Source organism: Saccoglossus kowalevskii, chromosome 15, assembly GCF_978046115.1.
Source record: "Saccoglossus kowalevskii chromosome 15, keSacKowa6.1, whole genome shotgun sequence".
Taxonomy (NCBI): domain Eukaryota; kingdom Metazoa; phylum Hemichordata; class Enteropneusta; family Harrimaniidae; genus Saccoglossus; species Saccoglossus kowalevskii.
This window is the reverse complement of record NC_140655.1, coordinates 16,334,409-16,358,717: the sequence shown is the minus strand read 5'-3', so window position 1 is coordinate 16,358,717 and position 24,309 is coordinate 16,334,409. Positions and strand designations below refer to the sequence as shown.

At 38.1% G+C, this 24,309-nt stretch overlaps 1 protein-coding gene across 1 annotated transcript in view; it reads right to left on the bottom strand.

The window, feature by feature from the left end:
* Positions 1-24,309, bottom strand: part of LOC102807052 (von Willebrand factor A domain-containing protein 5B1-like) — a 61,500-nt gene that overhangs the window by 11,379 nt on the left and 25,812 nt on the right. The window contains exon 2 of the mRNA XM_085490501.1: positions 8,119-8,233. Within this exon, the coding sequence (XP_085346627.1) occupies positions 8,119-8,233 (115 nt within the window). The remainder of the gene's footprint in view (positions 1-8,118; positions 8,234-24,309) is intronic.

Sequence of the window (24,309 nt, the reverse complement as noted above, 5' to 3'; positions counted from 1 at the left end):
GTAAACATTGTAACCACGTAATGGTAATGGTGCCATTACATCGTGACGAAAAACAACGGTGTTGCACCGTCCCTCGTTGGTGGGTATCAGACATTAACGATCTAGAAGGAATCATCACACGCTATCACAATGACCATCAGAGATATAATACGACCTCTTAGTTGAGTAGCATGCTATAAATATAACTTTCGGTGACGACATTACGACCCCTTAGTTCAATTATAAATTGTGACGACAATTACCGATACACTACGACCCCCTAGTGGAGGAATGCAATAATTTGATAACATCTCCTTAATCCGCCCGGGAAGCGTCTTCCTTATATTGTAATCACGTGAACGGGTTTACAAGATGTCTCATACGCGCTTGGATCTCGTTACAATTTTCTGGATTCCAGCATTTTCTGAGATAATACGGCTCAGTTATATTTTATTCATTTGAACGCAATTTCTTAGGATGTAAAAAATAATATGTTATTCCTATTGAACTCATGCACATTTCTAAAATATTCAAAAAAAATGGAATAAAAGATTAGATAGTATTACTGATAAGAGTCAACAATACTCCCAAACTAATACGGCAAACACATGTAATGACAAATGAAATATACAGGGCTCATACCACTAATTGATTTTCTATAGACGACAATGTTAACATACGACGAGATTGCTATATGAAAATGATGAACAAAGTTGAAAACATGGCTCAAAAATGGGAAATCAACATGCCAGTAATCAACCACTTGAAAAAAACTAACATGTTGACCAGCTCAAACTCTTGCAAATCTCAGGTAAACAAAACACACCTACTGTATTTGGATTGCACCTAGATAAATCACTGGAAAAATACCAAGATTAGAACATCCAAATACACACAGAATAAACTCACAGGTACACAGTCGCTAAGTAGTAAACAAAAGACCACAAGTTGGTCTCACCTTTGACCCAGATGATCACGCCCTCAAACAGGGAGCACCTGAGAAAAAAATATTTAAAAAATGTCATTGGTTCTTGCAAGGCATTTAAATTGGTTGATTAGTGACATGAGACCTTAAAGGGGTAAAATACCAAGATACACAGACTACGTAAAGCAGTACCTAAACTTCTATATTACATTACTTTCATTGTCGTGATATGCAATATGTATTGGCTACGGTCATGTGACTTATCACTTAGTGCAACATTTACATGTATTCCAGTTTTTACGTGATTTGAAATATATGAAAAAATAAAATATCTTGCAGTAAAACAGTAGAACAGGTAGCTGCTCACGCCACCGTCGTTGTGCTGTGTATAAGTAAATTCTTACTTACGACATGGCTTACAGCATTTATACCTACTTATGACGTGTATACCCCCTCACGGCATCGTTTACGGCGTTTATACCTACTTACGGCTTGTACACATTCTTACGTCATTGTTTACGGCGTTTATACCTACTTACGGCTTGTACACATTCTTACGTCATTGTTTACGGCGTTTATACCTACTTACGGCTTGTACACATTCTTACGTCATTGTTTACGGCGTTTATACCTACTTATGACTAGCCTCTCTAGAGGACGCCGTCTATTCACCTTCAGCCGAAAGGTTGCCGGCAGCTCTGGGCTAAAGGTAAAATACGTCGCCATCTTGAGAGGCTAACTTATGACGGGTATACCCCCTCACGGCATTATTTACGGCGTTTATATCTAATTACGGCGTGTACACCTCTCTACGGCATTTCTTACGGCGTTTTTACCTACTTACGGCGTGTACACCTCCTTACGGCATTGTTTACGGCGTTTATACCCACTTACGGCATTCAAAACAAACAATTGAATCGTTCACGCCTGATAGCGAGATAACATTATCACAATGTGTTGTTTCGAAAATCTCATATATATACTGATTTTGACACATCAACATTTTCTTTTCAATCTCGTATAAAATATTTTTTTTTTAAATTCATAATTATTTCTGACAATCATAACAATCCATATGGTTTTGTCATCATATGTAGCCGAAGGTTGAGTTATATCACGTGACCTTATTACTATAGAAACCAATAATAAATGCCTCAAATATAATGTAAAGTCAAGGAAGTGTGATCGCCACATTTATGATAGCCAATTTCCTTAAAAACGGAAGTCAATAAAACTATATCAGTCTGGAATTATCGAATTTCGCCATTTAAACACTTTCGATGTTTTGTTACGTATTGTACGCCATCGAAATGAAATGCTAAGCCATTCATAGCTATCTTTTATTGCCTTCTTAAACTGACGCCAACTCAAGGATTTCAAAAGTTTTATTATTTTTGTCAAAAGAAGGAAATAATGTAAGGAAAAGGGAAAGGAACGATTATTTGACGGCTTTAAATTACACATTCACTAGACGAGAGGTTATTCATGTTACTAATAATGCCTATGATTAGACAGCTCAGATATATCAACAACTATTTCACTTCGCGTACTAATATTTGAGTGACATGTCGAATGATGAAAAATAACATCCGTGTAGTCTGTGTGCATCCGCGTATGGCCCAAAGTTATGATTATGCCTTATTAGAGGGGACACCGTGTTACGTGTGCTCCCATTTACAGAGAATGTAAAAGAGGGTAGTTTCCAGTCTGCACAAAGTCATGCTACAAATGTATACCGATGGGATATTGGGATTCACGAAACATGAGAATTCACAATGCACACAACTTTAAACTTGCATTCCAACTTCCTATTATATGCAGAAGACAATTTTGAGATCACTATAAAAATAAAAAATAATAAAATCTCTAAAACATTGGAATACTAGAGCTACCCTGCAGTGAAAATGGAGGTGTTTAATTTTCAAATCAAAAACAAACTGTCATTGTTGTAATCACTTTAATTCATTTTTGGAGATTCTTCTAAATTCAATTTCAGGATTTTGTTAGATATGAAATGTGCAAAATTCAAAGTCTTTGTGATGACATGAACTAGTATGAAATTGTATATACAGCAACTTTAATATATATGCTTGAAGGTTGAGAAATAGACATTATAGCAGAAACGCCATTGCACTCGGCTTATTCGAACGCTGGATTAATTCAAATTTAGGGGAAAATTACATACCTAAATAAAATCCAGTTAAATTTATCGATTTCAATTCGGTGGGTTATAGGCTTTTTTTATTTAAGAAAATGATTAATTGTTGAAATAATTTTCTTTTATGTCACCATAATATATTGTGTACTTCCGGGCCAGAGGCTTTTTGTGCTTTTTGTGCAGATATAAAAAAATATTAATAATATTATGAGGTTATTACGAGGATACCTCAAAGTATGCACGACGGCGTACTGTCTGAGTGCATACTTTGATGTATTCTCGTAATAACCTTATTATTATACATCTTTTCCTTCCAAGGATACATCATGGGAATGCCGAAATCCAAAAAGAACAGAATCAGCAAACGTTCTTGTGTGAAGTCCGGTCAAACCTTGGTGGCAGCCATGTTTGTTTTTATTATTGGAGGACGCTTACGCGCGTAATCATTCCATATTTGGAATTCGCATTTCCTAATATGGTAGTATGAAAATACCCCGTAAAATACCACAAAATTACGGCACGCTGTAACTTATTGCGTTACGGTGATAGATATTATTTAATAGCACCAGTTTTCTAGTCTTGAATGCACTTTATATACGAACTGTGTGGGTAATATATACAAGGTTTAGTTTGGAAAAAAACTCATAAACAGCTTTTAACGTAAACTCGCTTTATTAGTTCAATCTAAAGCATAAAGTATTATTACAGCGAAGATGAAATTCATTCTAGGAAATATGTCATAAAAATCCAATTACCAAACCATATCGGATAAATTCAAACAGAGATTGAAAGTCTTATAATTGATTTATTACGTATTCCAACGACATCCTAATACTGTTATTGCGTCGCGTATACATTCACGCCTATATGTGTTATTATAAAACAACAGACAGCTATCTGGCAATCCCAGCTGATCACATGTCATTATCAAGACAACTCGAAATACCCTCACACTGTCATCGTAGCCCATGAGAATACTCGTACCATATCAACGCGACCTTAAGGGAATTCTCGTACCCTTGTTGAGCTTAGGTAAGAATACTCGTAACTTGTCCAATTTCTCCAATAAATATACTTTGATGTCGCGTCAATTTTAGTATAGCATCAATTAAAGCTTGCTCTCAGGTTGTTTAATCAATTTAATAGATTTACACGAATACGTTGGAGAATTGTCCGGCGGAATGCGCGCAGCTGATACAGCGTGTGGGACTTCACATAACGCGTTCACTACTACAAACACACATGGTACCCCAACGGAGTTACTGTGTTTTATCAACATAATTTAAACATACAATTGGATACGTATTAGACTGGCTCCAGTCACGGCGATTAACTTAAATTAAGCGGAAAAAATGACGCTTTCAAATTTGGTGAGATGATTGCAAAACACCTCCAATTATCCCAAGAGCTCCCTCAGCTGCGCCCCCCCGATGTAGACCCCCTACCAATCACTAGAGTCGCTACTGAATATAAAACATGCAATAGGACTACTCAGTACAATGGTATTAAACATAATTTAGAACACCTCAGAATAGTGGAAATAAATACAGTATGCCTACTCTTTTCATGGCAAAAACCAAACAAAAAACATGTGTTGTCTGCAGACGCTTTATTTGAAAACGTGGGCGTTGCTCAGCGACTCCGTTTTAGTATTTGCCAAAATATTGCCAAAAAATCAAGAAAAAAAAGAATTTCAAGACAAACAAATGAGGGGCACATTTTCTTTTGGTCTTATAAGATACACGTACCAAAAGAATAATACACGCGAATTGGACTACTTAGTACAATACAAATAACCACGAGCTTGCACTACTCAGTGCCATGAAAATTAACAGGACTGCTCTTAATTAGAGTGGGAGAAATGAATTGAACATTGGCCTACTCAGGAAATGAACATAACATGTGATGGAAATAAACATGAAATTGGTTTTCACTCAGTATAAGGACAATTAAACCGACATTGGACTACTGTAATGGACATGTAAGTGATATTGGAGTACACAGTATAACGAAAATAACCGTCAATCAGGACAGCTTAGTTTAATGAAAATAAACGTGTTGAACATGACTACTTACTTGCCGAGTGACGTTATATCGTTATAAAAGACCACTTAGTGTATTGAAAATAAACATTGAATTGGGTTATATAGTGTGAGCGAAGTGCTTTATAATACTACTCAATTTAGGTAAATACACACGACTATTGATTTATTCAACGTGAACAATTGACCTCATACTTTGGGATGAATCAAGCGTTAAGCACTTAGCGGTTACGCCGTGCGCATTAGATAACCTACAGGTATTGAATAACAGTAATAAATAAAAAGAATTTGTTCCCCGTAATCCATCACGTCTCCTAATGCATATACAACACTTAACAATAATCCCGACGTAATTCGATGTACATGTTTAGTGGCGTCTCCAAGTCTATCAGCAATAACAGACGAGTTAAACACATGGATGTAGTTGGTTTGCGCAGTTTTACCACTAATGCCGACAAGTCTTAATGTGCTCTTAACATGACAGAGTTCAAGTCCCTGTTTCAAAGAATGTAACTGAAAAGTTTCACTTCGTTCGATATAAACCCAAGCCTCTATAAAAATAAGGAGTATGTAGTGTCACGAAATGTCTGGATTGTAATTGTAAGAAACGAATTACGTGTTGTAACAGTCAACATGGTAGGTGCATAAAACACTACACGTACACATGGTTGAAATGGAATTAATGGCTTACTGGACTTCCCAGTCACTGGATGAGAATCTGGAAGTACAAGTGCTGTAACCCAATAACGATTGACACAACAGACTGTGTAACGTCATAGCAGAAACATCAAGCCCAACCACGTGTTTCTACGAGGTTGCTGCTTAAAGCGCGGTGGTCGTCGCGCAGCGCGTGTTCGAATGTCATGTGAATAAACAATGTATTTTACACGCGTTGTATACGTTGCTATGAGTTCCATAACGAACAGGACGCGGCGCGACGACCACCGCCCTTTAAGATTTTACCCAACGAAGAGGGTCTACACTTTTTAGCGGAGTCAATCCATGATAAATTATCTCGATTCATCCTCCCTTTATATCCGACAACGGATTCTGGCGGTGAAGCAGCCTATCACAAGTGTTTAACTTTGACCAATATTTGACACTTAGTTTACGTCTAAATGTGTTTCCTTTCACGTTCGCATAGAGGGTATAAATGCCTATGATTTCTGTTACATTTCATGTATTACCAGTTCCCTCAGTACTCTATGTCAGTTTACTCCGTATTGCAATAAACCAATATTGTGTTTTTGCTACCATAAACTACGTTCGTGTGCCTCTCTGTCATTTAGAATTGCCTTTAGCGTGAGCAGTAGTATATTCACAAACTAATCTCTCACACACACTTTTGGTGACCCTGACATCTTGTGAGCAGATCCACGTACCACTATGACAAAACTCGGCATTTTCAACACGTTAGTCAAACTGGAAAGAAACCTGAGTGATATAGTTGAAGATCGAAATCGTGAACCCCAATCGCCGGTTACATGGTGAACACTAGGGTGCCTGTATTGATCCAACACGCGCCACGAATTGACATCGTCTGGTTCTTGGCTTTAAGTTATTATACCATACTTATAACTTTATAGGAATTTGTCATATTCCTGGTCAGTTTATATATATGATATTTTACGAATATATACGTCATATGGAATGTCATTTCCCCCTATTGGCACATGATCATTACTGACCTTGCCGTGGTTTGTGCAATGCGAATCTTCGTGATTAACCGGATATCCGGCAGGCGATACTGCCGGAGACGAGAACCATAACAAGCTTAAATTTTGGTGTACCTAATGAACTATAGTTTCATGAAGTTTATATGTGGTGTTGTACAATTGCAATGCATGGGTAAGATTGAACATTGTGCATTATCTATACTTATTTAGGCATATAAATGCATTGAACTATATTGGTACCCATCAGTCTTGTATAATTTTAAACCAGTTAAAAACCCGAACGAGCTGGGAAAAAATAATGAGTATTATTGGGTGTTGTGGAATAATATTTGACCCGTGACCTAGTGACATGTAGAAACGTCAGAACATACCGCTTATCCTGTGAACCAGGCGAAGTGACATTACCGGTTACCTTATTCAGGTGTGGAATGATTACAGTTATTTTACATTTTTTTCATGATTTCCAAATTTCATTTTCACGCACCATCACTTTCATTTAGCAGTTTAATTCACCTCGCTACCGTACAATTTTACGACCATATCTGATAATGATTAAGAATCCTTCCAAAAAAGTTCGTCTCTATTAAAACCGTATCTAGGCATAACAGAACATATCTAATTGATTAGTTCTTCTCTCAAGGACATCCACTTGAAAATTATGAAAATTGGTCCACAACTTTTATATTTATCCTACTACAGTGAAGAAAACAACGCCGTCAACAGGCATTACTTCTTTGGCCACCAATTTGGTTGCATCCTTGACTGTTGGTATTAATTTCATCAAGGCCTTGTTATACTCGATGTTATTGTAGCCTCAGACTGTAATTGAGCCGTAGCCTTTTGTCACCAATGGGAAACGATGGTTTCTATGACAACATAACATTGCCTTTGCAATACAACACTTGTCAGATTGTCTGTCGTAGCGTACTTTTAGCAGCTCAAAACGTCTTGTTGCAATTTTGAATATATATATATATATAAATCATATTTATCAGTGCTAACATATTTTATTTACTGTATTGACATGTGTCTATCGTCACAGGGCCTGTCTAATGATCATACACTGCGTGATGATTGTCCTCTCTGCGACAGCCTACTGTCGCAAGTAGGTGGGTAACGGACAAGGCGTAAATGAAGTTTTAATAGACGATATTAGATTCAGTATCATGTGATATGTTTCTCCCTCTCGCACATTAAGGTAGCAAAAGCCTGATGAAATCCTGAAAAGGTTACACTAGTTTGGATTATTTTGTCTGTTAGCAAGACAAGATGAACCAACTACAAACGTCCGGCCAGAGTGTCACGCGCACTAGAAAATTGCACAGTCTTTTGACGTACCTTGCTCTGCATCCTCTCATCTGTGCCGATAAACTCTGCGGCTCCTCTGCCAGCTTCCGCAATGCCATTGACAAGACCGTACGATACTCTGGGGCCAATACCGAATGAGAATACCCTACAGAGAAAACAAAGTACACATAGAATGTCAAAATGTCACAATGAGAAAGTCGATATACAATAAGTACTGTATGTGTACTATATATTTTGCGTGTAGGTATGAAGTGTTATCGCAAACTGTCATTTTTCGAAATCAGTGAAACCTCAGACAACCTGAGGTGAAACAAAGGGTATGCTCCTGTGGCGAACGTCATTGTATTTTATGATGCGGAATTATAATTTATATGATGAATCTATTAAATTAATTTCCATACATTCAAGTCAAATTACGAATTCCCCAAAGTAATATGCAATTATCTAATGGGGCACGGTATTGTGCAGTTATAGACAGTACAGCTCAGACTCAAGACTCGACGTGAAAACGTAGCATAATTAATATACCTTAGATGCAAATGTCTCGTTGAAAGCGAGAAAGCCACGAGACTTTTAGTGTCTAGCGAGATCTTGGTCGTTCTAGGAAACTATAGTTACGATTGCGCAATTCTAGCAACGATGTTAGAGGGATCACAGCCGGGGAGATATTTCCCATTGCAGTGACATGTAGCACATCTCGTCACTGGAGCCAGTGTGACGTCACCAAACTATGTGTTTTAATTTCAATGATTTTGAAGTAATGATCAAGTGCATAATTACAAGTATATATTATGTTGATTGAAACGTGACGTCACAAACACCAACATTGTTCTTGAAATGTGGATTATAATATTTCAATATGAGTAGCCGTTAAAATGTTAGACAGCGGAAGAGCGATAATGGCAATAACTCGTAGATAATGGACACGGATGCGACAAATAAACATATGACTTGCTGATGGATGAGTTCCACTAAGAACCAATGTAAAGAAAGTAGTTTTTATGACTTGTATTCACTTGTACTCGGTGAACGCTCGTCAATCATAATCATAATCGACATTTCAGAAAAATGCTTTTAAGGACGCCACCATTAAACGTTCCTTGTTGCTAAGAGACGCCATCATTCTAAAGATAAAGTATCATTGTTTGATCTTAAAACTTTTATGAGGTTATTTTTTATAGTATACATGCTATATAAACTAAGATTACTGACCATTCATTTGAGTAAGGGAGTGTCGCAGAGCTAAAAGTTGTAAACAGCTTAAAACCGAGCTTTGTACTGTGCGTTGTCGAGTGTTTTAGAACGTTTCATAATAATAATTAGAGTTTGTATCAAGGTACACGATGACGTAGTCAAAAATGTAGTCCTCTGTTACAGGCTAAAAATCCCTACTACAAATTCTAGCATGAGCAATACTCACTGACGACTGGAATTACTTACAACTATGGTGTTATAAGGTCTATTCCACATATTCTTTCGGTTGTACATGATACAGAATTCAATTCGTCATAGAAATGGCAGAAACGACTTTTTTGTAGCAATGGCCATTAGTTGCCGCAACATCTTTAGAGAAGAAAATGCTAAACGATCCACTCCACCTCAATCTCTTTTGTGTTAACATGCTTGTAATCACGTGCACATTGGGGCATCAATTACTGTAGTAAATTCAGCTGAACTGAAAGACTGGGAAGACAAACATCTAAATAATTCACTGAATGTACATACGCTTTAAATCAATAATTAATTAAAAATACAATTTGACTTATTATTATCAGAAAGTGAAGATAACTAAAAGCCGTTATCTTTCCGAGGCTACTCCATAATTAACTACTCGTAGTGGCCTTATCGAGTCAGCTACTCAACAGGTCAATCAATTTAACTGAAAACACCGCAAATGTCCATTTAAACACAAAAAAACATATACACACTTTATGTTTGGAATGTTTGGAAAAGTATAACTATATAACCCTAACCCTAACTCTATAGGGTTTTTGGCAAATATAAGTATGAAGGCACAGTCCCTCTATCCGAGGGACTGTAATGAGGGCGACTGTCTAAAGTTTGATTACGTAAAACGCGAATGTGATGACGTGTAACACGAGTGGGATTACGTCTGTCTAACCAGATTGGGTCTGCGTATAACGTGAGTGGGATTGTCTATAACGCGAGTGTTATTGAATATAACACTAGTCTAGTGTTATGATGTAGAATTCGGTTCAATTTTCTCAGGCGTGCCTTTAGGCTGTAAACGTTACGTCCACGAACGCCATGTTGAATTAGGCTTAAGAGATGCTTAAGTCACTGAGGCTGAACCGGACACAACGACGCCATAATGACGCCAGGCGATGGTCATAATAGCATGCAAGTAGTCAATATGTTTAAAATCCGATAGACTCCATTTTTTTATTTCTATTGTTTTTTGTTAATATTGAATATTTTTGTTTTGTTTTACTTAACGTTCTTAAGTTTTTTGTATACATTATTATATATTTATATTACGATTAAAAAAACATGAACAAATGGAGCCTACCTACAAATTATCACATCGCAAGAAACAAGGCTTTTGATAGGTACACTGTTTATTGACTAATTGAGGTTGAAAATAACAATAATTTAATTCATTATCAAAGATCCTCAATCTTAGGATTCGAGCTAGAGGCAGGTAAATTTGTAAAAGCTATGCCACGTACGGTTCAGGCAATGGTACTCACATCTTGTTATATCGAACGAATAATTACCAAGAACTACGAGTATCTACTAACATTTTCTATATATTATATTTATCGCAACTTTCATCAATGTACCTAATGAATTGATAATGTAACAGCTACTCAGAAAGTTGAATATTCGAAAAAGGAGATTCATACAACCATACTTGAGCGTTATTAAGTCGACCCCTCGGGAAGAACCGAATCAGTTTTTGTTGCGCTTTTGTGAAAAAATCTATAAATACAACATTTTTTCTTTGACGCCAGAAAAATAATTTGAGTTACCCCCAGGAGGTTATTCACCACTCGAGGACTCGATGAGTGAGTAGAAGACATTATCGCAATGATGAAGGTGCATTTACTGTGAGATGGTAGGTCCATCAAAGTGACACCTTTTGGCTACGAATGATTAAAGCATTAGACTGCCTGTAGATGCAATAATGGAATGTAATGCATCATAGACACCATCCGTGGATGCACTACATTATGCCTACGTTCCCTGAGGTTGTACATTCTTAGACTGTGCACAATATGTTAACCTTTCAATACAATTCTACAATCTCCGAAATCTGCGTTTGTTGCGGAAAAGCAACGTTATTAAAATGTCCCTCACGGTGCGGTTTCGATTGTTTTTTCAATCGTTACCGTGTGTCCCGTATGCTTAGATATATAAGTCAGATACCAGTTATTCCGAGAACTTCACCAAGTGTGATTGTTGGTTAACAGAAGAAATACCCAACCAAGAGTATAACAATGTAGGATCCTATGATCTATTTATTGTACCGAGTCACGCAGTTAGATTAACACAACCGTGGCATATACAGAAATGCTTATTGTCAATTTATGCATTACGCGCCACGCCAGGAAATGCATTGTCCAAAATAACAAGCGTTACAGTAGTAGCATGCTTAGAGTAATAATTGCAAACTTGCGTAGAACCGTTGTGTAGAAAGTCATGTAAGGCAATTATTTAACAGACATGACAATATATCTATTCCACAGTGCCAATATATCCACATGCATTCATTATTGTCATAATGATAACGATTACATAGATATTTAGTTCATTAAACACGATTTCAAAACACAAACGTGAAATCGGCAAAGACGCAGTGCTTCATTCCTAATGTGAATAGTATGTACTTGAAAACTGTCGGCACATTGCCTACAAAGCATATCACTTCGACCCAAGACGCGCGCTAGTATAGTCAAACCCACGTGTTGTATTTTTCTTCTTATTTATTGCACGGTACCTGTCCCGACAACCAATTAAACTTGATTATCGGAATAAACATCTTAAGCCTCGCGGAATGGAATCGACTTCATTACACCATTGAAAAACCAATCTTTAAATAAACTTCAGCGACATGTGTACTATGAATGGTATGGTTCTTCATACAATAAAACACCTCAGATACTTAGAATTCGAGTAACGTATACTAAATCGATTTTACGTATCACTGTGTGCTAGGGAATTAAATACACAGTGTTTAAAAGTATTTCGAATAGATTCAATTACAACCTATTATGAGACGTCTAGTGGATTATGGTGACGTAATACTAAATTATATATACCAATGTGTGTATAATGTATGAAATAATCATCACTACAGCGATACCAATGAATTATTCATGAGGGAGGACAGGTTACACTAATTACGCAAGTCAAACTAATAATATCCAGGCAGTCTAATTATAAAGTGTACGAGTCGCTTGACTCTCACTGAATCCGGAAAGCAGATAATTCGTTTTCAGAAGGGAATAGAAGAATTCTAATAAATCTTCTTCGATAAGTACATACATACACACCAAGCGCAGTAGTTAGCCAGGAGATTAGAATCCATTCAAAAAGTGACCACTAGAGAATCTCTCAACAAAAGACTTTGGGTAAATGGAAAACGTGATTTCTGAAACACCATTAAATTTGAACATACCTAAGAAATTCATTTACGTGTTACTGTTGTTATAGCTACAGTTACGTAACTGAACATATGTGTTAGACACGGACACATTAGGAACTGCGGAAATTAGAAAAAGAGTGTACAGAGAAAATGTGGAAATAAACAGGGCAAATTATAGCTAAAACGATATTTACAAAAATACACAAATTGTATATAAGGAAACAATGTCACAGTAGCATCATAAAGACGAGAAATTCATATCACCCCGGAGTTACTATTGGGAAACCAGTAATCTCGCACGATTGCCCCAAAGGTAAGTAATGGTGCCGTAGCATAAACTTATATAATCCAAACCATCCAAACTTGCATCCGTTCAATATTGCATCAATAATTCAATACGACATACCCTAGACTATGGATTATATTCATAATTAATTCAAATGTTATCTGAGACATTGTCGCGTATATATAATATAACACACACCATTCGCGGTGTATTACGTGAAATAACAAATTCATGACTGACATTTCGCTGATAGAGTTTTGTACGCTGATCATGTTACATTGCAATAATTTAACATATTGACGAAGATATACGTGCCATAAAGCTTAATTCATGATGTCAGAAATCATTTAATCCTTTAAGTCGCAAAAACAAAACAAAAGATAGTTTGGCTTTAGAGGTTGAGATAAATATTAATCATAGAGATTGGCTATGGGTGGTAGAAAAAAACCTGTGAGAGTAATGTTTGTTTTACAATTAGCTTTCAGTTAGATTTTTATTTCCACGATGATATTGATTTTATAGAACTTTAGTGTGTTTGTTTCGTACATACAGGATTTTACCGTACATATTTTTTTTCTGATAGTCAACATAATATGTTGCAAGTCTCAACTTCCCTCTGGTTACTTTGAAATAAGATCTTGTAATACACTAATATCAGGCAAATGTATGGTTCGTTGCGCAAATGGCCCCGAGATTTCGGTCACAGCGAGAGAACAACAGGACTTGATTTTTTCCACTCAATTAGTGTTCAATTTCCGTCCGTCGATCGTGTACACAATTCCTTTGATCTATTTAGCAATAATATTTGGAACAATTGATGCGTTAATCTCGCTCTCAGCGAGATCTCGGCGGCCATTTTGCGTCTAAGAATTATTTAATGTAGAATCGTACTGATGAATGAAAATACCAGAATCCGTTGACATTAAATAGATTGACCCCCGGTTAATATAGAGATATTGACTTGAAAAAGGGGGTCGCCAGCATATTTTTCGAGAAAATAATGGTTTTATTTAAGCGGATGGCCATTTTGTCAGTATTATAATGAGATGATTATATAACTGATGGAATATTGCTGCTACCCTGACTTATATCAACAATTTTAGTTTATACAAGTGGCAACAATTTTTTTTTTGACATTGTGTTCTATAGTATTATAATGATATAACGATTTTGAAAATATTTTGGGAAAATCCCCCAGAATACGGCACAATAACACACAAAGTAATGCCGTTTAACGTCAATATGGAACAATAGCTCAATGATTGCACATACAAAACCAATGACAAGTGTTATGCGATTTAAGACCACCTTTCTCAACAAATATGAGTAGGCTTCTACCTTAGAATAGGAACATTACATTGTATTATTAATTCCGGTTTATTGACGGCTTTGATCATAATAATATATTGTGCATGCTTTATATTTCCCCTGGGAACATCTGTTAGATATAATAGATGAACATGTTGCATGACCCCTCTTTTGAATCACAAGAAAAAAAAGAAATGTAAACTACTGTTGTTAATATCCATGTACTTGATCGACCAATGGCTGGGCGATGAATGAACACTGTCACAGGAGAACAATTATCGTTTAAATCATTTAAATCCAATTAACTTAATGAGTAAATACTTTAACTTCAACGCCTCGAGTTATAGTGAGGTTAAGCATGCACTAACAATAACCATTTAAACCGCATTGAAAAGATATTACCCTGGGTAATTAGTAAACCAAGACACATTGATGGGATTGCCTCAAGGCTCTTTAACATTGCAAGCTGCACAAAACGCCGATGAAACTCGGGAAAAAGCAGAATATTTAGATAATCAACATTTTGAATGCTAAAGAAAAAAAGAAAAAAATTAAAAAAATTATCCGTTCGACACAAAAAAATAAAATAAAAAATAAGACGTGGGGCAGAAAGTCTCCTGGGAATGAGGATCACCATAAAATCCATCTACAGTGTTTTGGAATAAAATTCAAGTTCCAATGAATGTGTTATCTCAATACACATACGAGATAATGTGGAAATCTATTCCCATGGGAATAGCACGTGATGAACAAACGATAAATCAATAGTGTCATCGTACGTGCATTTCTGTCGTAAAGATCGAAAGAGAAAATACTTAAAAAATGTGATACACATCACGGGCACTAGGCAATAATAGAACTGCCTCGTATCTGCAAAAAAAAAAAAAAAAAAAAAAAAACAAAAAAAAAAAAAAACAACACACCCACATTGGCAGACCGTAAGCCTTTGAGGCGTGCATTTTAATAATCTTGTTCTATTTATTTTTAACTCCAAGAAATTTAAATTTTTGAAAAATATACCTATGCTGGTGATTTTGTGTAGATACAGGGAAATACGGGAATTGATCATAATTAGACTGAGACATGACGTATTTATGTCGGCTACGCTGCAGAGCACGTTGTGCAAAATAGTGAGTTCGCCGAGATATGAAATAATTTGAATATAACTCCTTCACAAACGATATGCCACCGGCTTCACGCGAATCATTTACTACGAATGTTTAAATCATGTCATTAACAACAGGAACACTACGAAGTTATGATCACAATACTGCATTGTTATTGTCCTTGTCACCAGCCACATTTACCATAATTCAAAATGCACGTAAATATGTATATATGCCGCACGTACACAGGAAATGACTAATTGTGTTCAACTAAATGAAATATTAATTATCTATTTGAAGCCAGTATCATATGATCCCTGAACAATTACATTTGAAGATTCTCTCGCACTAGTTATGACCTGTAAATCACACGTGAGGATTCTCTCACGCTAGGTATGACCTGTAACTCGCACGTGATGATGCTTTCACACTAGGTATGACCTGTGACTCACACGTGATGATTCTTTCACACGAGTTAGAACCTGCAACTCACACGTGATGATTCTCTTACACAAGGTATGACCTGTAAATCACACGTGATGATTCTCTCACGCTTGGTATGACCTGTAACTCGCACCTGATGATTCTATCACATTAAGTATGATCTGTAACTCACACGTGATGATTCTTTCACACTAGGTATGGTCTGTAACTCACACGTGGTGATTCTCTCACACTAGATATGACCTGTAAATCACACATGATGATTCTTTCACACTAGGTATGACCTGTAACTCACACGTGATGATTTTCTCACATTAGGTATGACCTGCAACTCACACGTGATGATTCTTTCACATTAGATATGACCTGTGACTAACACGTGATGATCATTTTACATTAGGTATGACCTGTGACTCACACGTGATGATTCTCTCACACTAGATATGACCTCTAACTCGCACGTGATGATTCTCTCACACTAGGTATGACCTGTAACATGCACGTGATGATTCTCTCACACTAGTTAGAACATGTAACTCACACGTGAGGATTCTTTCACACTAGATATGACCTGTAACTCACAGGTGATGATTCTTACACACTAGATATGATCTGTAACTCACACGTGATGATTCTCTCACAATAGGTATGACCTGTAACTCACACGTGATGATTTTCTTACAATAGGTATGATCTGTAACTCACACGTGATGATTTTCTTACAATAGGTATGGTCTGTAACTCACACACTAGGTATGACCTGTAACACACACATGATGATTCTCTCGCACTAGTTATGACCTGTAACTCACACGTGATGATTCTCTCACACTAGGTATGACCCGTAACTCACACGTGATGATTCTCCCACACTAGATATGGCATTTAACTCACACGTGATGATTCTCTCACACTACTTATGACCTGTAACTCACACGTGATGATTTTCTCACAATAGGTATGATCTGTAACTCACACGTGATGATTCCTTCACACTAGTTATGACCTGTAACTCACACGTGATGATTTTCTCACATTAGGTATGACCTGTAACTCACACGTGATGATTCTTTCACACTAGTTATGACCTGTAACCCACACGTGATGATTCTTTCACACTAGGTATGACCTGTGACTCACACGTGATGATTCTTTCACACTAGGTATGACCTGTGACTCACACGTGATGATTATTTTACATTAGGTATGACCTGTAACTCACACGTGATGATTATTTCACTCTAGGTATGACCTGTGACTCACACGTGATGATTCTCTCACACTAGATATGACATTTAACTCACACGTGATGATTCTTACACACTACTTATGACCTGTAACTCACACGTGATAATACTCTCACACTAGGTATGACCTGTAACTCACACGTGGTGGTTCTCTCACACTAGGTATTTCCTGTAACTCAGACGTGGTGATTCTCTCACATTAGGTGTGACCTGTAACTCACACGTGATAATACTCTCACACTAGATATGATCTGTAACTCACACGTGATGATTCTCTTACAATAGGTATGACCTGTGACTCACACGTGATGATTCTTTCACTCTAGGTATGACCTGTGACTCACACGTGATGATTCTCTCACACTAGATATGGCATTTAACTCACACCTGATGATTCTTACACACTACTTATGACCTGTAACTCACACGTGATAATACTCTCACACTAGGTATGACCTGTAACTCACACGTGGTGATTCTCTCACACTAGGTATGACCTGTAACTCACACGTGATGATTATCTTACAGTAGGTGTGACCTGTAACTCGCACGTGATGATTCTCTTACACTAGGTGTGACCTGAAACTCGCACGTGATGATTCTCTTACACTATGTATGATATGTAACTCACACGTGATGATTCTCTCACACTAGGTATGACCTGTAACTCACACGTGATGATTCTCTTACACTGGTTATGACCTGTAACTCACACGTGATGATTCTCTCACACTAGATATGACCTGTAACTCACACGTGATGATTCTCTTACACTGGGTATGACCTGTAACTCACACGTGATGATTCTCTTACACTAGGTGTGACCTGTAACTCACACGTTACGATTCTCACACACAAGTTATGACCTGTAACTCACACGTGAGGATTCTCTTACACTAGGTGTGACCTGTAACTCACACGTGATGATTCTATTACACTAGCTATGACCTGTAACTCACACGTGATGATTCTCTCACACTAGGTATGACCTGTAACTCACACGTGATGATTCTCTCACACTAGGTATGACCTGTAACTCGCACGTGATGATTCTCTCACACTAGGTATGGTCTGTAACTCACACGTGATGATTCTCTTACACTAGGTGTGACCTGTAACTCACACGTAATGATTCTCTCACACCAGGTATGACCTGTAACTCACACGTGATGATTCTCTCACACTAGATATGACCTGTAAATCACACATGATGATTCTTTCACACTAGGTATGACCTGTAACTCACACGTGATGATTTTCTCACATTAGGTATGACCTGTGACTCACACGTGATGATTCTCTCACACTAGATATGACCTGTAACATGCACGTGATGATTCTCTCACACTAGTTAGAACATGTAACTCACACGTGAGGATTCTTTCACACTAGATATGACCTGTAACTCACACGTGATGATTTTTTCACACTACTTAGAACCTGTAACTCACATGTGATGATTTTTACACACTAGATATGATCTGTAACTCACAGGTGATGATTCTCTCACAATAGGTATGACCTGTAACTCACACGTGATGATATTCTCACAATAGGTATGATCTGTAACTCACACGTGATGATTCTCTCACACTAGGTATGACCTGTAACTCACACGTGATGATTCTCTCACACTAGGTATGACCTGTAACTCGCACGTGATGATTCTCTCACACTAGGTATGGTCTGTAACTCACACGTGATGATTCTCTTACACTAGGTGTGACCTGTAACTCACACGTAATGATTCTCTCACACCAGGTATGACCTGTAACTCACACGTGATGATTCTCTCACACTAGATATGACCTGTAAATCACACATGATGATTCTTTCACACTAGGTATGACCTGTAACTCACACGTGATGATTTTCTCACATTAGGTATGACCTGTGACTCACACGTGATGATTCTCTCACACTAGATATGACCTCTAACTCGCACGTGATGATTCTCTCACACTAGGTATGACCTGTAACATGCACGTGATGATTCTCTCACACTAGTTAGAACATGTAACTCACACGTGAGGATTCTTTCACACTAGATATGACCTGTAACTCACACGTGATGATTTTTTCACACTACTTAGAACCTGTAACTCACATGTGATGATTCTTACACACTAGATATGATCTGTAACTCACAGGTGATGATTCTCTCACAATAGGTATGACCTGTAACTCACACGTGATGATATTCTCACAATAGGTATGATCTGTAACTCACACGTGATGATTCTTTCACACTAGGTATAGTCTGTAACTCACACACTAGGTATGACCTGTAACTCACACATGGTGATTCTCTCGCACTAGTTATGACCTGTAACTCACACGTGATGATTCTCTCACACTAGGTATGACCCGTAACTCACACGTGATGATTCTCCCACACTAGATATGGCATTTAACTCACACGTGATGATTCTCTCACACTACTTATGACCTGTAACTCACACGTGATGATTCTTTCACACTAGGTATGACCTGTGACTCACACGTGATGATTCTTTCACTCTAGGTATGACCTGTGACTCACACGTGATGATTCTCTCACACTAGATATGACATTTAACTCACACGTGATGATTCTTACACACTACTTATGACCTGTAACTCACACGTGATAATACTCTCACACTAGGTATGACCTGTAACTCACACGTGGTGATTCTCTCACACTAGGTATGACCTGTAACTCACACGTGATGATTCTCTCACACTAGGTATTTCCTGTAACTCAGACGTGGTGATTTTCTCACACTAGGTGTGACCTGTAACTCACACGTGATGATTCTTTCACACTAGTTATGACCTGTAACTCACACGTGATGATTCTCTTACACTACTTATGACCTGTAACGCACACGTGATGATTCTCTAACACTGGGTATGACCTGTAACTCACACGTGATGATTCTTTCACACTGGTTATGACCTGTAACTCACACGTGATGATTTTCTCACATTAGGTATGACCTGTAACTCACACGTGATGATTCTTTCACACTAGTTATGACCTGTAACTCACACGTGATGATTCTTTCACACTAGGTATGACCTGTGACTCACACGTGATGATTCTTTCACACTTGGTATGACCTGTGACTCACATGTGATTATTATTTTACATTAGGTATGACCTGTAACTCACACGTGATGATTCTTTCACTCTAGGTATGACCTGTGACTCACACGTGATGATTCTCTCACACTAGACATGACATTTAACTCACACGTGATGATTCTTACACAGTACTTATGACCTGTAACTCACACGTGATAATACTCTCACACTAGGTATGACCTGTAACTTACACGTGGCGATTCTCTCACACTAGGTATGACCTGTAACTCACACGTGATGATTTTCTCACAATAGGTATGATCTGTAACTCACACGTGATGATTTTTTCACACTAGGTATGGTCTGTAACTCACACACTAGGTATGACCTGTAACTCACACGTGATGATTCTCCCACACTGGATATGGCATTTAACTCACACGTGATGATTCTCTCACACTACTTATGACCTGTAACTCACACGTGATGATTATTTCACACTAGTTATGACCTGTAACTCACACGTGATGATTCTCTTACACTACTTATGACCTGTAACGCACACGTGATGATTCTCTAACACTGGGTATGACTTGTAACTCACACGTGATGATTCTCTTACAGTAGGTGTGACCTGTAACTCGCACGTGATGATTCTCTTACACTAGGTGTGACCTGTAACTCGCACGTGATGATTCTCTTACACTAGGTATGATCTGTAACTCGCACATGATGATTCTTTCACAATAGGTATGGTCTGTAACTCACACGTGATGATTCTCTTACACAAGGTGTGACCTGTAACTCACACGTGATGATTCTCTCACACTAGGTATGACCTGTAACTCACACGTGATGATTCTCTTACACTGGGTATGACCTGTAACTCACACGTGATGATTCTCTTACACTAGGTATGACCTGTAACTCACACGTGAGGATTCTCTTACACTAGGTGTGACCTGTAACTCACACGTGATGATTCTATTACACTAGCTATGACCTGTAACTCACACGTGATGATTCTCTCACACTAGGTATGACCTGTAACTCACACGTGATGATTCTCTCACACTAGGTATGACCTGTAACTCGCACGTGATGATTCTCTCACACTAGGTATGGTCTGTAACTCACACGTGATGATTCTCTTACACTAGGTGTGACCTGTAACTCACACGTAATGATTCTCTCACACCAGGTATGACCTGTAACTCACACGTGATGATTCTCTCACACTAGATATGACCTGTAAATCACACATGATGATTCTTTCACACTAGGTATGACCTGTAACTCACACGTGATGATTTTCTCACACTAGATATGACCTCTAACTCGCACGTGATGATTCTCTCACACTAGGTATGACCTGTAACATGCACGTGATGATTCTCTCACACTAGTTAGAACATGTAACTCACACGCGAGGATTCTTTCACACTAGATATGACCTGTAACTCACACGTGATGATTTTGTCACACTACTTAGAACCTGCAACTCACATGTGATGATTCTTACACACTAGATATGATCTGTAACTCACACGTGATGATTCTCTCACAATAGGTATGACCTGTAACTCACACGTGATGATTTTCTCACAATAGGTATGATCTGTAACGCACACGTGATGATTCTCTAACACTGGGTATGACCTGTAACTCACACGTGATGATTCTTTCACACTAGTTATGACCTGTAACTCACACGTGATGATTTTCTCACATTAGGTATGACCTGTAACTCACACGTGATGATTCTTTCACACTAGTTATGACCTGTAACTCACACGCGATGATTCTTTCACACTAGTTATGACCTGTAACTCACACGTGATGATTCTTTCACACTAGGCATGACCTGTGACTCACACGTGATGATTCTTTCACACTAGGTATGACCTGTGACTCACACGTGATAATTATTTTACATTAGGTATGACCTGTAACTCACACGTGATGATTCTTTCACTCTAGGTATGACCTGTGACTCACACGTGATGATTTTCTCACACTAGATATGACATTTAACTCACACGTGATGATTCTTACACACTACTTATGACCTGTAACTCACACGTGATAATACTCTCACACTAGGTATGACCTGTTACTCACACGTGGTGATTCTCTCACACTAGGTATGACCTGTAACTCACACGTGATGATTCTCTCACACTAGGTATTTCCTGTAACTCAGACGTGGTGATTCTCTCACACTAGGTGTGACCTGTAACTCACACGTGATAATACTCTCACACTAGATATGACCTGTAACTCACACATGATGATTCTCTCGCACTGGTTATGACCTGTAACTCACACGTGATGATTCTCTCACACTAGGTATGACCAGTAACTCACACGTGATGATTCTCCCACACTAGATATGGCATTTAACTCACACGTGATGATTCTCTCACACTACTTATGACCTGTAACTCACACGTGATGATTATTTCACACTAGTTATGACCTGTAACTCACACGTGATGATTCTCTTACACTACTTATGACTTGTAACGCACACGTGATGATTCTCTAACACTGGGTATGACCTGTAACTCACACGTGATGATTTTCTCACATTGGGTATGACCTGTAACTCACACGTGATGATTTTCTCACATTAGGTATTACCTGTAACTCACACGTGAGGATTCTCTCACACTAGGTATGACCTGTAACATGCACGTGATGATTCTCTCACACTAGTTAAAACATGTAACTCACACGTGAGGATTCTTTCACACTAGATATGACCTGTAACTCACACGTGATGATTTTTTCACACGACTTAGAACCTGTAACTCACATGTGATGATTCTTACACACTAGATATGATCTGTAACTCACACGTGATGATTCTCTCACAATAGGTATGACCTGTAACTCACACGTGATGATTTTCTTACAATAGGTATGATCTGTAACTCACACGTGATGATTCTTTCACACTAGGTATGGTCTGTAACTCACACACTAGGTATGACCTGTAACACACACATGATGATTCTCTCGCACTAGTTATGACCTGTAACTCACACGTGATGATTCTCTCACACTAGGTATGACCCGTAACTCACACGTGATGATTCTCCCACACTAGATATGGCATTTAACTCACACGTGATGATTCTCTCACACTACTTATGACCTGTAACTCACACGTGATGATTTTCTCACAATAGGTATGATCTGTAACTCACACGTGATGATTCCTTCACACTAGTTATGACCTGTAACTCACACGTGATGATTTTCTCACATTAGGTATGACCTGTAACTCACACGTGATGATTCTTTCACACTAGTTATGACCTGTAACCCACACGTGATGATTCTTTCACACTAGGTATGACCTGTGACTCACACGTGATGATTCTTTCACACTAGGTATGACCTGTGACTCACACGTGATGATTATTTTACATTAGGTATGACCTGTAACTCACACGTGATGATTCTTTCACTCTAGGTATGACCTGTGACTCACACGTGATGATTATTTTACATTAGGTATGACCTGTAACTCACACGTGATGATTCTTTCACTCTAGGTATGACCTGTGACTCACACGTGATGATTCTCTCACACTAGATATGGCATTTAACTCACACCTGATGATTCTTACACACTACTTATGACCTGTAACTCACACGTGATAATACTCTCACACTAGGTATGACCTGTAACTCACACGTGGTGATTCTCTCACACAAGGTATGACCTGTAACTCACACGTGATGATTCTCTTACAGTAGGTGTGACCTGTAACTCGCACGTGATGATTCTCTTACACTAGGTGTGACCTGAAACTCGCACGTGATGATTCTCTTACACTATGTATGATCTGTAACTCACACGTGATGATTCTCTCACACTAGGTATGACCTGTAACTCACACGTGATGATTCTCTTACACTGGTTATGACCTGTAACTCACACGTGATGATTCTCTCACACTAGATATGACCTGTAACTCACACGTGATGATTCTCTTACACTGGGTATGACCTGTAGCTCACACGTGATGATTCTCTTACACTAGGTGTGACCTGTAACTCACACGTTACGATTCTCACACACAAGTTATGACCTGTAACTCACACGTGAGGATTCTCTTACACTAGCTATGACCTGTAAC